Source organism: Cephus cinctus, unplaced genomic scaffold, assembly GCF_000341935.2.
Source record: "Cephus cinctus unplaced genomic scaffold, Ccin1 Ccin1_scaffold0637, whole genome shotgun sequence".
Taxonomy (NCBI): domain Eukaryota; kingdom Metazoa; phylum Arthropoda; class Insecta; order Hymenoptera; family Cephidae; genus Cephus; species Cephus cinctus.
In genome coordinates, this window is record NW_014333276.1 from 33,567 (window position 1) to 48,701 (window position 15,135).

The window sequence follows — 15,135 nt, forward strand, 5'->3', positions numbered from 1 at the left end:
AATTTTTTGAAAGTGGCCCTATCGCAATCTAACCTGTACCAGCCTCTTCTATGGACTATTCTAACTTTCTACATTAAAAGATCTTTCAAAATTTCAAGGAAAAAGCCTTAAACCTAGCCGTTTTCGAGATACAGCCTCCCAGAGGTGCAATTTCGAGAATTGAATTTCAAACTATATTAGGAGTAGGTGAAGGATGCAGTTAGGACGGAGGAGAGTAAGAGAGAGACAGAACTCACTAGTACTCTGGGATATTCGCATAGGGCAAAAGAATATCAACGTGTATAAGTGTTACAAGATAATTTATTCGACAAACGTAATAATGGTACAGTATACAAAGTACAGACGTACATACAGACATACGCATACAGCCCGCGAAAGATTTGTAATAACAGTACCATTCAAGATATATTACATATATCACTGCAATATCATATACGTGTTGGTAAGGAATAAGAGATTCAAAAAGTGTATAAGTTTTACAAGATAATTTATTCGACGAATGGAATAATGATACAGTATACTTATACAGTATATGGCTTGCGTAAGATTAACAATAACAGTACCATTAAAAATATATTACATATATCACTGCAATATAATATACGTGTGGTGTGTTACATGCGCTACCACTTTAAACATTTCTTTTTCCAAAAGACATTTTAAAAACTTAGTTTTTAAGGATATATTAGGAGGAGAGTGATGGAGATATAGGAAGGAATTGGAGATTCGAAAATTGCGTAGAAACGTTTGGTGGCAGCAGACAGGGAAGATGTTGTTGCAGGGAAAAAGAAGAAGATTGTTAAAAAGAAAGAGTGAAGAAGAGAGATGTTTATGACTGAGGGAACAAGGGGGGAAGAAGATGCGTAAAGCGTATGCACGAAGACCAGATTATTCTGGAGGAGCGAGAAAAGAGAACATTGGGAAAAGTAGGAAGTATAAGGGAGCGAAATGGGCCCCTCCGCGCCCATTTCCGTGAGGTCCTGCCTCTCCACAAGGGAGCTACGACCCCTCCGTAGCCCCATAGGGGACCGTGTTTGTTTTTTTTGAGGAAAACCCCCGAGTCCTGCGGCTGTCGCACACAGGACTAGGGGGGAAAAACCTCAGGAAGGAAAGGAAGTCGGGTCGAGGGACAAGAAAAACGCACAAGGGGGTAAGGTGAAGTTAAACGCGAAAAAGCTAAGATAAGTTAAACGCGAAAGGGACAAGTTAAACGCGAAAGGTCTACCCCTAGTCAAGATTCACCGCAACGAAAGACCGCGGGCGTAGCACCCAGCGATACCCTTGCGGGCACGCCGGGACATCCCGAAGGACGATATTTAACGCTACAACCTCCGTCCCTTCCCACGGGCAAAAGCCCAGTGGGTTAGACGTAAGGAACCACGCCCGCCGCCGGCGGCGGGCCCCGTTAGCCATCGATCCACGCGCAAAATGTCTCCGACAGAGGGTGACTTTATACTAGCGGGTGCCCAATAGCACCCGCACCTACCCCAAGTGAAGTGACCCCCAAGCACAAGCACAAATAGGACTTTACCCAAAGTCAACGGACTACCCCTCCGACCTCCCCACCGACAAAGGGAAGATAGAAATAAAGAAGTTAAAAAGTAGAAAAATAAGGAATAGAGTCATAAAAGTGGAGAAGAAATGAGGAAAGAGATAAATAAGAAAGTGAAGAATGAAAGATAAAGAAATAAGGAAGTAAAGAAGAAATAAATATAGAAATAAAAGAAGGTTGGAAATGAAAATGAGGTGTATTTCCAAGAGACCAGTATAGGAGACCGGCTCGAGGAAGAATGAGCGCTTCGAGTCCGGGCCCTGCCTCGAGCGCCCCCACCCATCCGCCTGCTCCCACTCTCCGCCTGCTCCCGCTTTCCGAGTCCTGCGTGAAAAATTTGCACGCACACAATTTTGGGCAAATTCCAGTACTTCTTAATATACTTTTCCATATATTCAGAGTTTTAAGTGTTAATATTTTACATTATCGATTTAATTAATTATTTTAATGTCTGAAATAACATCTACTGAACAATTAATTAAAAATGCTGAAAGATACGTCGATCTAGAATTAAAACGCGATCATCAGCTCGATCCAGAATCCTTTTTAATGTATATCTATGTCGACTTTATGTCCTAGGAGTCCCGGGTAGCTACGTTTGTACAATACAGAAGAATCTACCAGTTATTAATAACTTACGAAACTGATTGTCAATAAGACAAAACTGCTTCCGTCTTCCTAGCTTCGCTATACTTATAACTAATAGCTATTCTCAAACGACTATAAGTAAAGTTCATTTAATTCATATACTCATTATTTACAACCTACGTACAAACAATCTAATTCTTTAATTTTACTCAAAGAGACATTTCATTAGTATTAGAAATTTTCAAATATATATTCTGTACATAAACTCTAAGCAGCAGGAATCTCAAAGTGGATTACACTTGCTGATGTGTCTGCTCGCAAATGATGTGTCAAGCGGCACCTCGAAGCTGAATTATCATTTGTGTATGTAGACATATTTTTATTTATTTGAACGTTAGTTTCACTGTATTCTTAATACCGTCACATGGAGCCTCTGTGTATAAGAGAAATTGATCAAGCATCTGAATATATGGAATATTGTAGAATAGAATATGGATCAAATCGTCTGCAGGTTAGAAACACGCAATCAAGTCCGGTCCTCAACGGGCGGCGGGGTCCGTCTTACAGGTGTGCAGACTGCTGCGTCGAGGAAAACTATTGGAGTTAAAAGGGTCACAACCTGTGACCAACTTTAAGCACTTTCGGATGCTTTGGTCGCAAACACAAAACACGAGAAATGGGAGCCAGACTAAAAATCGCGATCACCCCTAGCCGAGTCGACCGCAACGAATCACAAGGACCCAGAAACCAACCGAAGTCGGAAGATCTGCTAGAGGTCTTTAATTACACTGAAAACCTTCGTCCCTGCCCGCCCGTGCGCCGAAACTCTTGGTAGGTTAGACGAAGGAACCACATTCATCACCGGTGGTGAATCACGTTATTCCTCGATCAGCGCGCAAAGTGTTTCCGACAGAGGTGATTGAAGCTACTTGGTGGACGTAAAGTACACCTATACGCCACGTGGAGTAGCACAAGCGAACGCAGACGGACGTGATCGCTCCCCTAGAGAGCACAGTAAGGAATGCCGACGCCAACCCACGACACGCCACCGCTCAAACCGACTTGACGTATTTACTACGGAGTTGACTGTGATAGCAAAGAGATATCACGGAAGAAGCAATAGTCCAGCGGAAATAACGGAATTAGGTAACACAGCACACACTGAAGTCGCGCAGCGAGAGAAAGATAGAGAAACACTTATCGCGTAGGTAAGGCCGCACTGACTAGATGAATGGGTCTAGGAACAATGGAGGCCCCGAGCCGATACGTCCCCTGCGTCGCAGGCAGCCACCCCTACTTACGTGTACTAACCCCCGAGCGCTGCCTTCGGAAACAGTCGTCAATGTTCGGATTTCGGTTGTATTCACAGTTGACTCTGGAATATGATTTACTAAACATTTGACTCATTCGTATATTACAAATATATTATTTAGTACCTAGTATACTATGTGCTATATTATAGCGAAGACATTATATTCGCACTTTATGGAAAGTACAAAAAGTGTAGGTAACTAGGACAGGCTTAAACATCACAGATATTATAGCCCGTTTCGTTCAGATACTCAGTCCCTGATATCCATATGAAAGTTTTTATGAGTTTTTTTCGTAGACAGAATTATCCATACACAGAGAGAAAGAGAGAGACGATGCCCACGTGTGACACGAAATTACTATTTTGTATTTGGAATACATAAACGGACGCTTCTGGATAATAGGATAGGAATTAAGTCACCACGTCTAGTTCTTGTGTAATCCGATAGATGGATGAGCGCTCAGGTGGTGCGTGTCAAGGAATAACTGTGGATCTTCGATATTAAATTTTATAGGATTTTTATTTTTTCTCCAAATCTCATACCAACCCATGATTCTATCAGTTACATGGTTAAGTCTACGAACATTCACATAGGCCTATCCCATAATTTAGAAACCAGTTTCTTTTTACCATCGATCGGTACACATCTAATACCTATCTCTGTAGCTTATAAATAAGTTCACATTACCTACGTCACTTTCAGTCAGCGCGGCAGTCATTAAAACTCCAGTAATACCAAACTATAGAAATTGTCGTTAATGTTATTTCAATTATTTTGCTAGAATAACCTAAATCGATAACAAATTGTATAGATGCGTAAATTAAAGTGAATTACGATACGTTATATAGAAACACCATGGAAATAACTCATGGTGGTATGTTCGTGCATGAAAAATTTGTGCGTGGGCGACATGGAAATACGTAAACCTGGAATTTCACCACGTGTCGAAATTCAGGTACAGTGCCTGGAAATCTTATCAAGGGAGCAGACATACCTAGGAATTCTTAATTATACGCTCCTTATAGTAAGTTGAGCTATATTTCTTTTAATCATAAAAAAATAACAGCGAATTATGATAAATTTAAATAAAGTTATTTTCTCTGATATTATTATCATTATCACTGTAGATACACGTAAGACTATAGTAGCTTCCGTGTCAGGCCCCCTCTTCCTCTTCTAGCTTTAACCCTAGTAATAAAAATTAATATAAAAGTCTAGATGAGACCATGATCCCAAGACTAACATCCTGTCAGGGATAACAATTTTTTCCAACGTTACTGACCTATCCCACGCGATACTAAATTCCCGTCTTTGTTCTTAGCTCTGTTGACTTTCCTGGGGACGATATAGGGGTAGTTTTGTTTTAATCTGTTGAACGTCTACCGGCGACCCCAGGATGTCACGTGTTTACTTTTCCCGCACGATTATCCTAATTTCACGACAGCAATGGTTTCGTCATTAGAAACGAATGAAATATTTGTCCTTTACTGCATTAGGTTCTTTTGAGATTAACTTTCGGTTTCTACAATCTTTTTTTTTTTTGTTACCACAGAGAGGAACTCTGGAATTATTATCTCATTAACCATTCATTATCCCACGCACCTGTCCCTACGTGCGTACGTAGGTTGGTATCGGGTTGCAAGCAGGCCCATTTTCAATTTCACATCGGTTACGATATTTTGAAAATCATTCAATTTTTACTACCAATTTCTATAATTTTGCCTTTGGGCTATTCGATATGCAAACGTATTAATTTTTGATTTACGAGACCGGACGTTTCAAAAGATTTACATTTTACGAGTAGCAGTCACTGCTACAGTCAGAACTTGACTAATTAGTCATTAACCAAAAGATAAAGTTCCAATAGCGTTACACAGATGGTACGGTTGATTAATAAACGAATAAAACCTTTGACAAATTCTTTTACAAGCTTCCGGTGTCTGCATCGCAAAAATTTATGATTCTCTCGTCAGACCGGAAGTCACGTATTAGCCGTCGTTGCCCACGCCGCTTACCTTTTAATCACCTGCCCAAGCGAAGAAGGAGAGTGAAGCACCGATATAAAATATAAGATTTGGTAATTTTGTGTCAAAATAATTAATTTCAATGATAATTATGTAGGAGGAATTGGTGAGGATGAAAGTGACCTGTAAAAACAATGAGAGAAATCCATAAAAGCCATATATATATATTATAACGTCTATAATAATAATAATAAGCAAACGGAAGTGTAATAAAAAGTAGAAGTGCAAGTAAAAGAAGTACTTCGAATCCATAGGAGGTGTCGTAGTTGAATCTGTGATGTCAAAGGTCATTTAAATGAGTAAACGGCATTTTAATATCCCGAGGCTATTTCACCTATCGCGCACAATAAGACTCGTGTCGTTTTTTATGTCAGCACTCAGCAGGTGTTCCGATGGCAGGTTTGCGCTGTTCCCACTGTACCTTCTTGCTGTTGTTAATCGACTAGAGATTTTTAATAAGGGAACCTCTTACGGTTACGCCGAGTATTTAAATATGCATGAGAAACAGTTCAGAGAATGAAAGAATTTTGAGGTTATTTTAATTCCCTTGTCATTTATGCCGTCTCGGTAGAACTTTGTTTCGTTGCGCTTATTATTATATATATACTCCGAGGGGACTCATATACGTATCGGTTCATAAGGGTATGGCCCCTCAAAGTGTAACCGATGTCGCGACCCCTAGTATGTATGCAAATAAGGAAATTAACGAAAGTTTATAATAAAAATATAAACTCTACAATCACCATTGCCTGAATATGATAATAATAACTGCAAAGTGACCTATAAGTTTAATCTGGTACGATAACCCCATGAACCTTGGCAATAGGCTAGAAACTAATAAGTAATAATACTCGCATCTCGGTCAACCAGTACTGACCTTTGACACTGTAAGCAGACGCCAAATCTACCGAAGAGCCGTAACAATATTCGAGGACTGTACCGTTTGCTTTGTACTCGTGTATTCAACATTGGGCCCATAAGCCGTGGTGAAAGGGTTCCTGATTCAATGGTAGGATCGGAGAAACGTAAACAGGCGCTTTTCAAGTAATTGGGAAGGACTCTTTAAAATAGCGTTTATCATAAAGACGTTGTGACAGTCGAAAATTATTGAGTAACTGGAATAGGTAGAAAGGTCCGAAAATGTGGGTAGCTCTAGATGCTGCCTATATATGCATATACATTGGGTAATAAATGATGGGATAAAATTTTTGTAATATACAAAGTATGGTCTCGAGACTAATTTTTTTCTTATAAAAAACGTAAATTAATTTATCATTAACACCCGTGTTGTTAATCGTCAAGAAGAACATTACACCGTATTCCTCTTCTTCTATCGTTAGTATTTCTATATCTGCGATTTATTGCCTAAGCTGCTATCGTTTTGACGTGACGTACGGGAATGGCCCACCCGTGTTGTAGAGTTTCTCTAACGAGACTAATATATTCGAATATCATTATTTATCTGGTCCTCTCGCACCTTAGGCACGTCATTCCGTTACCTGCTTCTAATTATAAGCGCCTCTTCTGCGAGGAGTCATGAGATTTGATAAGCGTAAATGATTCACTCGTCATTTTCTTAGATTGTTAATGATCCTCGAGGTACTTTTGTTCCTTCTTGACAGACAGCGCGACGATTTCTATAGCCAATCATAGCTTGCGATTTAATTTAACTATATTGTACATATATTATGGAAAAGTGTCATGGACGAATCTCCTATTTCAAAAAATATTCGAAATTCGATACCACCCAGAAAATATGACTAGTAATTCGAATCTCGGTTCCGCTCAATTGTATCTATCTTGATCCGAGAAAAGCAGATGATTCGTTACGGCAGCTGCGTCAAGATCAGTAAAATCCTAGAGACACGTAAGGTACGGTAAATAAACTCAGGAGACATGTATACATATGAATTTGAAAGCAGTGTTTATCACTTTCGCTTCAACTGTCATCATAATCCAGAGTGAGAAAGAAAAGAGGGAGAGAGAGAGAGAGAGAGAGAGAGAGGGATGAAAATAAATAAGAAGAGACATCAGCATCACAAAAAAAAACAAGTTGCCAGCAACAGAAACCAGTCCTGCCGGCGATCCTATCTTCCCCGGGGCAAATTTCACTGGTGGTGGTAGTCATAGGCCCGGCGAATTCGTGAATGGCAAACGCGAAAGTGAATGGCTGTGAATTTTTGAATGAAGCGCAAGAGCCTTGCTAAAAAAAATAAATAATTTCAGCAGATATCGCGAGTAACGTCGTTCGCATGTAAATAGCGGTATATACATTTTTGCCTCGTAACTTAATAGCTGTTAAAAAATTAATACCTCGTTTAAATTCAATTCCGCCAGTTATTCATTTTCATAACGAGTAAGTGAATTAATGCAAAATTTTTTTCAATAATTTCACAAATCCACTTCTGGAAAGTCCTGTGCATTCGGTTTACAAGTCTGCGGCCACTTGGGGTAGGGAGGTGGTAGAACGCATGCGTCGGCAGTCTCGACTCGGCACAGTGAACAGTCGACATAGGCTCAGTCGGCCGCGACATTCGGTACGCGATACGATAGTGGAAAGCATCAAGGTAGCCAAGTCGTGCGAAATAACCGGCATTGGAGACACGCGTCCATTTTCAAAATTCTATAACCGTCACAAGAGCCCCGAGACGGACAAAGGTCACGGATATAATAAAAATTGCGTAATAATGCTCCGAAGGCTATAGTCAAGTAAGAAATGTTTGGAGGAACTTTTGACACGCAGTGAAGTATCCAAACGATATTGCTGCAAAGAGGATTTGGTCTGTGTGTCATTGGTCTGTTTATACCTTTTTCATTTTCGGTCTTGTACGCGCCAAAGGGATTAAAAAGGTGGGTTTCGTAGCGCGCGTCGTATCATTGGAGGTTAGATTGTCATTATATAAAGCGTGAATAGTATCGTATGTTAAATGGTACCGTCATTAATAATAGATGAGCGAAAGCGGTGTCATCTCTGCGCGAGAGAAGAGGCAGTGGTAATACACGGGCTATCGTAGACATGTTCTCTTGAGTGTACTTGTTACCTATACGGTAGAGATAGGAGTAGCACATGGTGTAAGACAGAGTGAGATTGAGTGAAGTTAAAGGGTGGGTGAGTAAGAGGAAAAGAGACGGAAAGACAGAGATACGTAAAATCGAGGATACGGTAAGTGAAAAAAGAAAAAGAAGTGAAAAGGAAGTAATGCATGGCGATGATGTAACGTGGTAAAACACTTATGAGAGACAGTGACAGACTATTGTGTATAACAATGAACGTGAAGATGATGCTTCTACTGGCTACCGTGATCGGGATCCTAGCTGTGGATCTTGAGGCTAAATATCATCGTGACAACACAGGCCTGAGACATCACAGACATCAGCATGACTCGCGTAAGAATCATGAAATTGCTGAGAGACGATGGGACGACCTTGAATATGATGATTCGGGGTACACCGCTGATAAGGATGATGATTCTTATGAGGTAGATCATTATAGGAATACCTACGAGAGGAACTATAGGGGAAGACAGAAGGATTATTATAATCGATTCGAAGCTAGATATTCGCCCAGAAATCATCATCATCGAAATCGATGGTATCAGGAGGACAAGAGATACAGGAATTCTTACTTGACGTCGCGTAGGAATCATCGAAATCATCCTGGTCGTGATAGGAAGTATTACCATGGTTACAGGAATCACGATGAGTACGATGACGATTTTGATGGCTACGATAGAGCTCGATACGATGACGACGAATACGATACTGACGTGGATGAGTCCCGGGATGATTATTATACCGGAAGGAGGTCTTATGACAGGAACTTTCGTAAACATAAGTTCGGTTATGATTCCAATGATCCTAAGGGACGTAGAAAAGATTGGTATCACAGAATGAATTCGGATGACGACGACGAGGCGGACGATTCCAATGGTCGTCGCAAATCTACCGGGAGCCGTCGTGGCGGCAAGAGAACGCGTGTTCCGGACGATGACGAGAAGAAGGGTAGAGAATTGGGCGATCGGAGAATCAGTGTGAATTCAAATGATTCGACGGACACGAGTGATACTGACATTTGGAATTATCATAATTACAATGATAACGATGCGGAAGATCAGGACTCGGATGAAGCTCTCGAGGAAGAAGACAGTATTTGGAAGGAGGCTGAGAGCGAGGAGGATGACGATTTTGATAACGATTCTTCTAAATCAGAGGCCAAAGCGCCTCTTCGGACTTTTGACGATATCATCAAAAGATTGACCTCGGATGACCCCACTACGCCGGAACCCACGATGAAGAGGGAGTACAGGAACATCGAGATAGAAAAGTACCTGAAACGTGACGCCTATGGGAATCTTAAGTACCAGTCAACGACCACCGTGAAGAGTAGCGAGGAGTCATCGACCACCACCAGGAGTCCGTACCTGACGGCGTCTGTGTCGTCGACGGGAAAGAACGCTTCTGAAAATAAGACCAGATCGCCAAGTGTAGTGCTCGACCATAAAGCCACCAACGTGATCAGTGCAGTGGACAGCGAGAAGACCTACCTCAAGAAGAAGAGTATATCCAAGATGGAGGAGAGTCAGGCAAAGACGAAGAGTCTCGAGCAGGAATACGAGGACTATGAGAATGGCGCCGACAACGAGAAGGAGGAGGACCTCATGAAAGTCGGTGTCGAGGAGGATATCGGTATGCAGGCAGATACGAACGTGGTGAGTGACTTTTTTTTATTTATATTATTCAAATAAATCTAATCCACCGTATATATAAAAAACTATTGAAAAATTCCATTGGACGGTTAAGGTTGTTTCACATGTCGCTTCCTTTGATTTATGCAACAGGCTACTTTGCAAATTCCACGTTTATAAGGTCGAGCCTGTTCCGATCGACCTTGACAATCTAGATTGTGGTAGAGTTTATATGCACGAATATTCCCATATGAGCTTCACTCGAATAGTAATATACACAAGGTGTAAAATAAATAACTATTCTATTAAATGATATACATGGTTAGCAATTGCATAGGTAGAAATCCTCATCCAGACACGTTGAACTCCAGTGCTAGTGGTTCTCTTAAGGATCTTGCGGTTCTGAGAACGTCTGGCCAAGCGTTCGATATTGCTGGTAGATTAATTAAGTCGACGTGTAGATGATCGAGTCTCATTCCACGATCGAAAGGTAGATAAAACGAAGACGCGAAAGAAGAGAATAAGAGAGAAAACATGAAAGAAAAAATTAAAATACTTTCGCTTTCATCGTTAAGTTTTTCACGGAGCCGATAAATACGGCCGTTACAAAAGAAGGACACGAACGCTTTGTTTGTTGTTCGAATCACTGTCGCTGTCTAGAAGAAAGAAGAAAAGAAATTGGAGCGAAGTCGCGTGTTAGCCCGATGAGTTTATAAGAATTGTTTAAAGAATCCAGAGGCACGATCAAAGTCAATGACACTGTAGGCTCTCGTTTGAATAAACCAGAGCCGTGAAAGAGACGCGCTGCTTACTTCAAGGCTGTTTTATATGTAACGACACTTATAACAGTAGCCAGTCAATGTTAAAGGCCAGAAAGCATCGAACGCCGCGGCAGCAGACGACAAAAGTACAAGCAGCTGCCGCTGTCGCGCTGCGCAATTTCGCCCGTAGACATTTTTTGCTTCAATTTACTAAACTCAAACGAGCGACAATCGCTCGACGATTCACCTCGGTTGCGCGTGCGCCCTCGGACATTCTTGCACAAGGATTCCGAGCGTCTTCGGTAATTGAGCAATTCCGCGCGGGTCTCCTTTCTTTAATTCGATTGTAAATATCCGTCTGGCAACGTATACAACCAATCCAGCCACTTCAATTATTTCTTCTCGATTCTCTTATTCCCCCCAATTTTCTTCTTTCTCTCGTTCGTTAATTTACGAGACAGTGACGCGTCCTCGCGCGACCACAACCCAACATCGAGACCCACAGCCAACTTCAGAGTGATCCACCGAATTTCACTGTGCACGTATACCATAGACAACATACCGATTATCTGGAATTAATGAGTACATCATTTAATTATCTTTCAACCATAATGAGATAAATCCAACGCTTCTCGTCGTCCCTGGAAATTTCATACGCTTTCCCTATACGTAAGTAGACGTATGAAGCTCGCATGAGGATCCGCACTTGTATAGTGAGCATACCTACGAATACATATATACTGGCTATGAGAAGGTACGTTATCGTGTTTGATATATAAGGTTGAGCAACGTTGTTTGAGCTACAAGAGATACGCCTTGCGTTACTGTAGCGCCTATGGGGGTTTATGGGGGAACGTAGGTTTAACGTCTCGACTCTTTGAGCTTTGTTCTCTTACGCGTTCCAAGATTAGAATGAATGAAAGATGTTTGGAATGGATGATTCCGGTACCCGAAAATTCGTACGGATAATACCAGTGGGGCTATGGCTAATTAATCCGACACCGTCGAACCCGTGTAACGGTACAGTAGGTGCCAAAAGGAATACGTTGTCAGATGATTTCGATTCGATCTCCGTGATAAAATTTCTGTATAACCTGTCGCGTGCTACTTGGCTACCGCGGCTCTCTTCAATCAATCCGGATCAATCGCTGGACAATTAAATAGTTTTGCTGATGCGTATACTTTGGTACTGTACGGGGAGCTAGGAGGTCAGTAGCTCGAGATATTTATCTCACGTAGCATTCAGCTGTGTGATGTCTGTTGTCGCCGTTTCGAATATTTTTACATTGAGCAATGGCGAAGCGCTCGGAGCGCATCGATCGATCTGCCTTTCGCTCGAATTTGACACTGATTGAAAATCAATGGAGATTCTAACGGGGAACTTTATATACTATATACACTTATACCACATATGTATATGTCACTTTTTGAATAACACTTCTTATGAACTTTCCCTGCTTCTTGCCGATTTTAGCAATTTCATTTAAAAAAAATAGCCAAATTGCTTATCCGGCCGTGGTTCCTTCTTATGTCATTTATTATTCTTAACCAATGAAAGAACGGTAAGCATGAACGAACAAATATCTTTTAACACCCGTTACAAACACGTGGCGACATGCCCCAATCGTACGTTACTCTTAACCTCAAATTGACTGCTATAAGTATTGTCAGATTGTCTGAAAGAAAATTCAAGATAAAAACTATAGTCCAGAGAGTGCGAAATAACACACGAAAGGTTTAATAAAACGATATTTATGGAAAAAACCGAATATTTTAATCTTGGCTTGTGAAGAAAAAGTGATATAAGAAATAAATAGTTTCGTGATTCCGAGAAGTGACTGGCGCGCGCACCCACTGAACTGGCGACAGTCGTGCAACTCAGGGGCTGCGCGGGTAAGCGGGGCTCTACCGTTCGTCTTTTGTTTTGACGCGATTCTATCTCTTTCCTTCTAGGAGATAGACGCGCTGTTACTACCAGCCCCGGTCGCCCCTATACGTATATACATATATATTGTATATTGTATTTACTCCAAGTTCGTTCTGATCTACACTAGGATCTTACCAAGAGAATCTTAACTTGCACTTTGTCCCTTGAATCCTATACTAATGGCGTGTCCGAAGAAATATGTCCGGGGTCGTTAAACGTACCCGTGACGCGTAATCCTGACCCCGGGTCAGCCCCTTGTATGCCTTCACGGTACAACCACGAGCACGTGCGATACACCATACCTTATAGAATCGTAGGAAGCACTTTACACGCGTTCGTTGTACCACGTGAAAATTATTTATCATCGTCAGAGGGTAGACTTCACTCTGACGAAATCATCGAACAACATTCGATTTATACGAATCGAGATTGATGTAACGCATACGAGCTTTGCCATACTGGATGACATTCTACTCCGGGTATTTCCCGGTGCTGCTGCCGGATCGCGCATCAGTTCTAATAATAAGCAAGTCAGGGGTATTTCGATAGGAGGCGAACCGTGCGACCCGTAGGAATCATCAAAAAGCTTCACCGACAGTGACGCGACTGCTGCTGATCTGTAATATCTGATATATATATATATAGAGTGAATTAATGATTCAGGACATATTAAGAAGTCAGAATTTTCATTGACCTCGCGATCTTATTTTGTTTTGTATCCTTTGAAATTTTTATCCTCGAAATCATTACGTAAATCATTGAATTATCATGCCAGTACAGTACGGGCGAATAGGACGTTAGAATGCACATTTTCTGATAAGCTCAAGTCCGTCCCGATTGCGTAGGATTTATTCGTTTTAGAATATATGTGTGTGTATATATATATATATATATATATATATATACGCATACGAGAGACGAAGAATTTACGGTGACAATTAATGGGTCAGTACGTTTATTTCTGTTGTCGATAAACTGGGCATGAGTCATTCTTCCTCCCCGGTCGTAACCGGCCTCGAATCACTTGCTGACTTCAGAGGGGTTATTAATTCGCGGAAAAAAATGTGAAATCATCCGCGAGACGTACGAGAGACAAGGATGCCAGTGAACTCGTGTTTTTCCCGTCGCATATACAGACATATCTGTATACGTGTAATTTTGGGCCTTACAGGCGAAGCGGATCGTCTGCATCAGCTACGTCGGTAGCGTTGCTCGTCGATAAATTTAATTGGATCTTACCTGGTTCGCCACGTAATTTCTGTTTACACTTGGGCAATCAGCACGGATTATCCGCTTCCCTCGAGCTTCGGGTTGGATTCGCTCGAAAAAGAAGCGGAAGGTTAATTTCGTGGCGCCTACTTAATCGTCACGTACGATCCTGGCTTATACAGTTAAATAACACGTTGCACACCTCGCCGCGATTTAATACCGCGCGGATGAAGCCATTATAAGAGTCGAGGCGAGATCCGATTTGAACCTCGTTTGCTCGTTCGATTATTTTTTTTACTTTTTCTTTTAAATGATAAATTGTTTTTCATTTTATTTTTTATTTTATATATATTTTTTCAGTTTCCCCTCCTCTTCCCATCGAGCAAGATAGCTCCGAAGCTTGTTTGCTTTAACGTAATCGCTATGCCAACGGGGTTCGTAATTAGTACGTATGTGTGTGTACGCGATCGTTTCGCGTCTGCCATCTTTTTTTCTTCTTCATTGAATCGATTGTACCACTTAATTGCTTAATAACGTGATTGCGCATGGTTTTCCCCGAACTCGTTATCCGATGACCCCCGGCCAAGCCTCTCGAACTGTATCTACTACTCGCGGCTTATCGTACGTCTAACTGAAAGGGAATCGAGTGAGAGATCACTGTGGAACTTTTATTTTTCTGCTAATTGGTCGCGGCCATCTTCGACGGGATTACGAGCGGGACCATGAAAATCTGACAGGATACACGTTGCCTAGGTCGCAGGCGGCGGCTGGTACCTTTGCTTGGACCACTTTGTCTCTTTTTTTTTTTCTTTCCTCGCCACTTTCCTCTTTATTCCACCCTCTCTACCGCTCAAAGCCTCTTGAGTATGCGGAGTCGGGTATTTTTCCTTTTTCTTCCTTCAAACTCAAAATAGCGTGGCAGGGCAAATTCGAAAGGAAAAACGAGGCAAAGAGAAGAAGTACGGTCTTCGAGGTATAAAGAAAATTGTCAAAGATTCCTGCGTGAGGCCTACATCTCGTGCTTCCACATTTCCTTGGCGGATTATAGAGTGGATGAGCCGGTGGGGGGGGGGGGG

General features: G+C 41.6%; 1 protein-coding gene across 2 annotated transcripts in view; it reads left to right on the plus strand.

Moving 5' to 3' along the window:
- The first annotated feature begins 7,947 nt into the window (after positions 1–7,947).
- LOC107269363 (dentin sialophosphoprotein) overlaps positions 7,948–15,135 on the plus strand; it is a 48,419-nt gene continuing 41,231 nt past the window's right edge. Inside the window, exon 1 of one of the 2 annotated variants that reach the window (XR_001538048.2) lies at positions 7,948–10,186. Coding sequence is in view for 1 of the 2 variants with exons in the window: in XM_015743117.2 (XP_015598603.1) it covers positions 8,711–10,186 (1,476 nt within the window). In the remaining variant the exon portion in view is untranslated. The remainder of the gene's footprint in view (positions 10,187–15,135) is intronic. The other variant, XM_015743117.2, reaches the window with a different exon arrangement.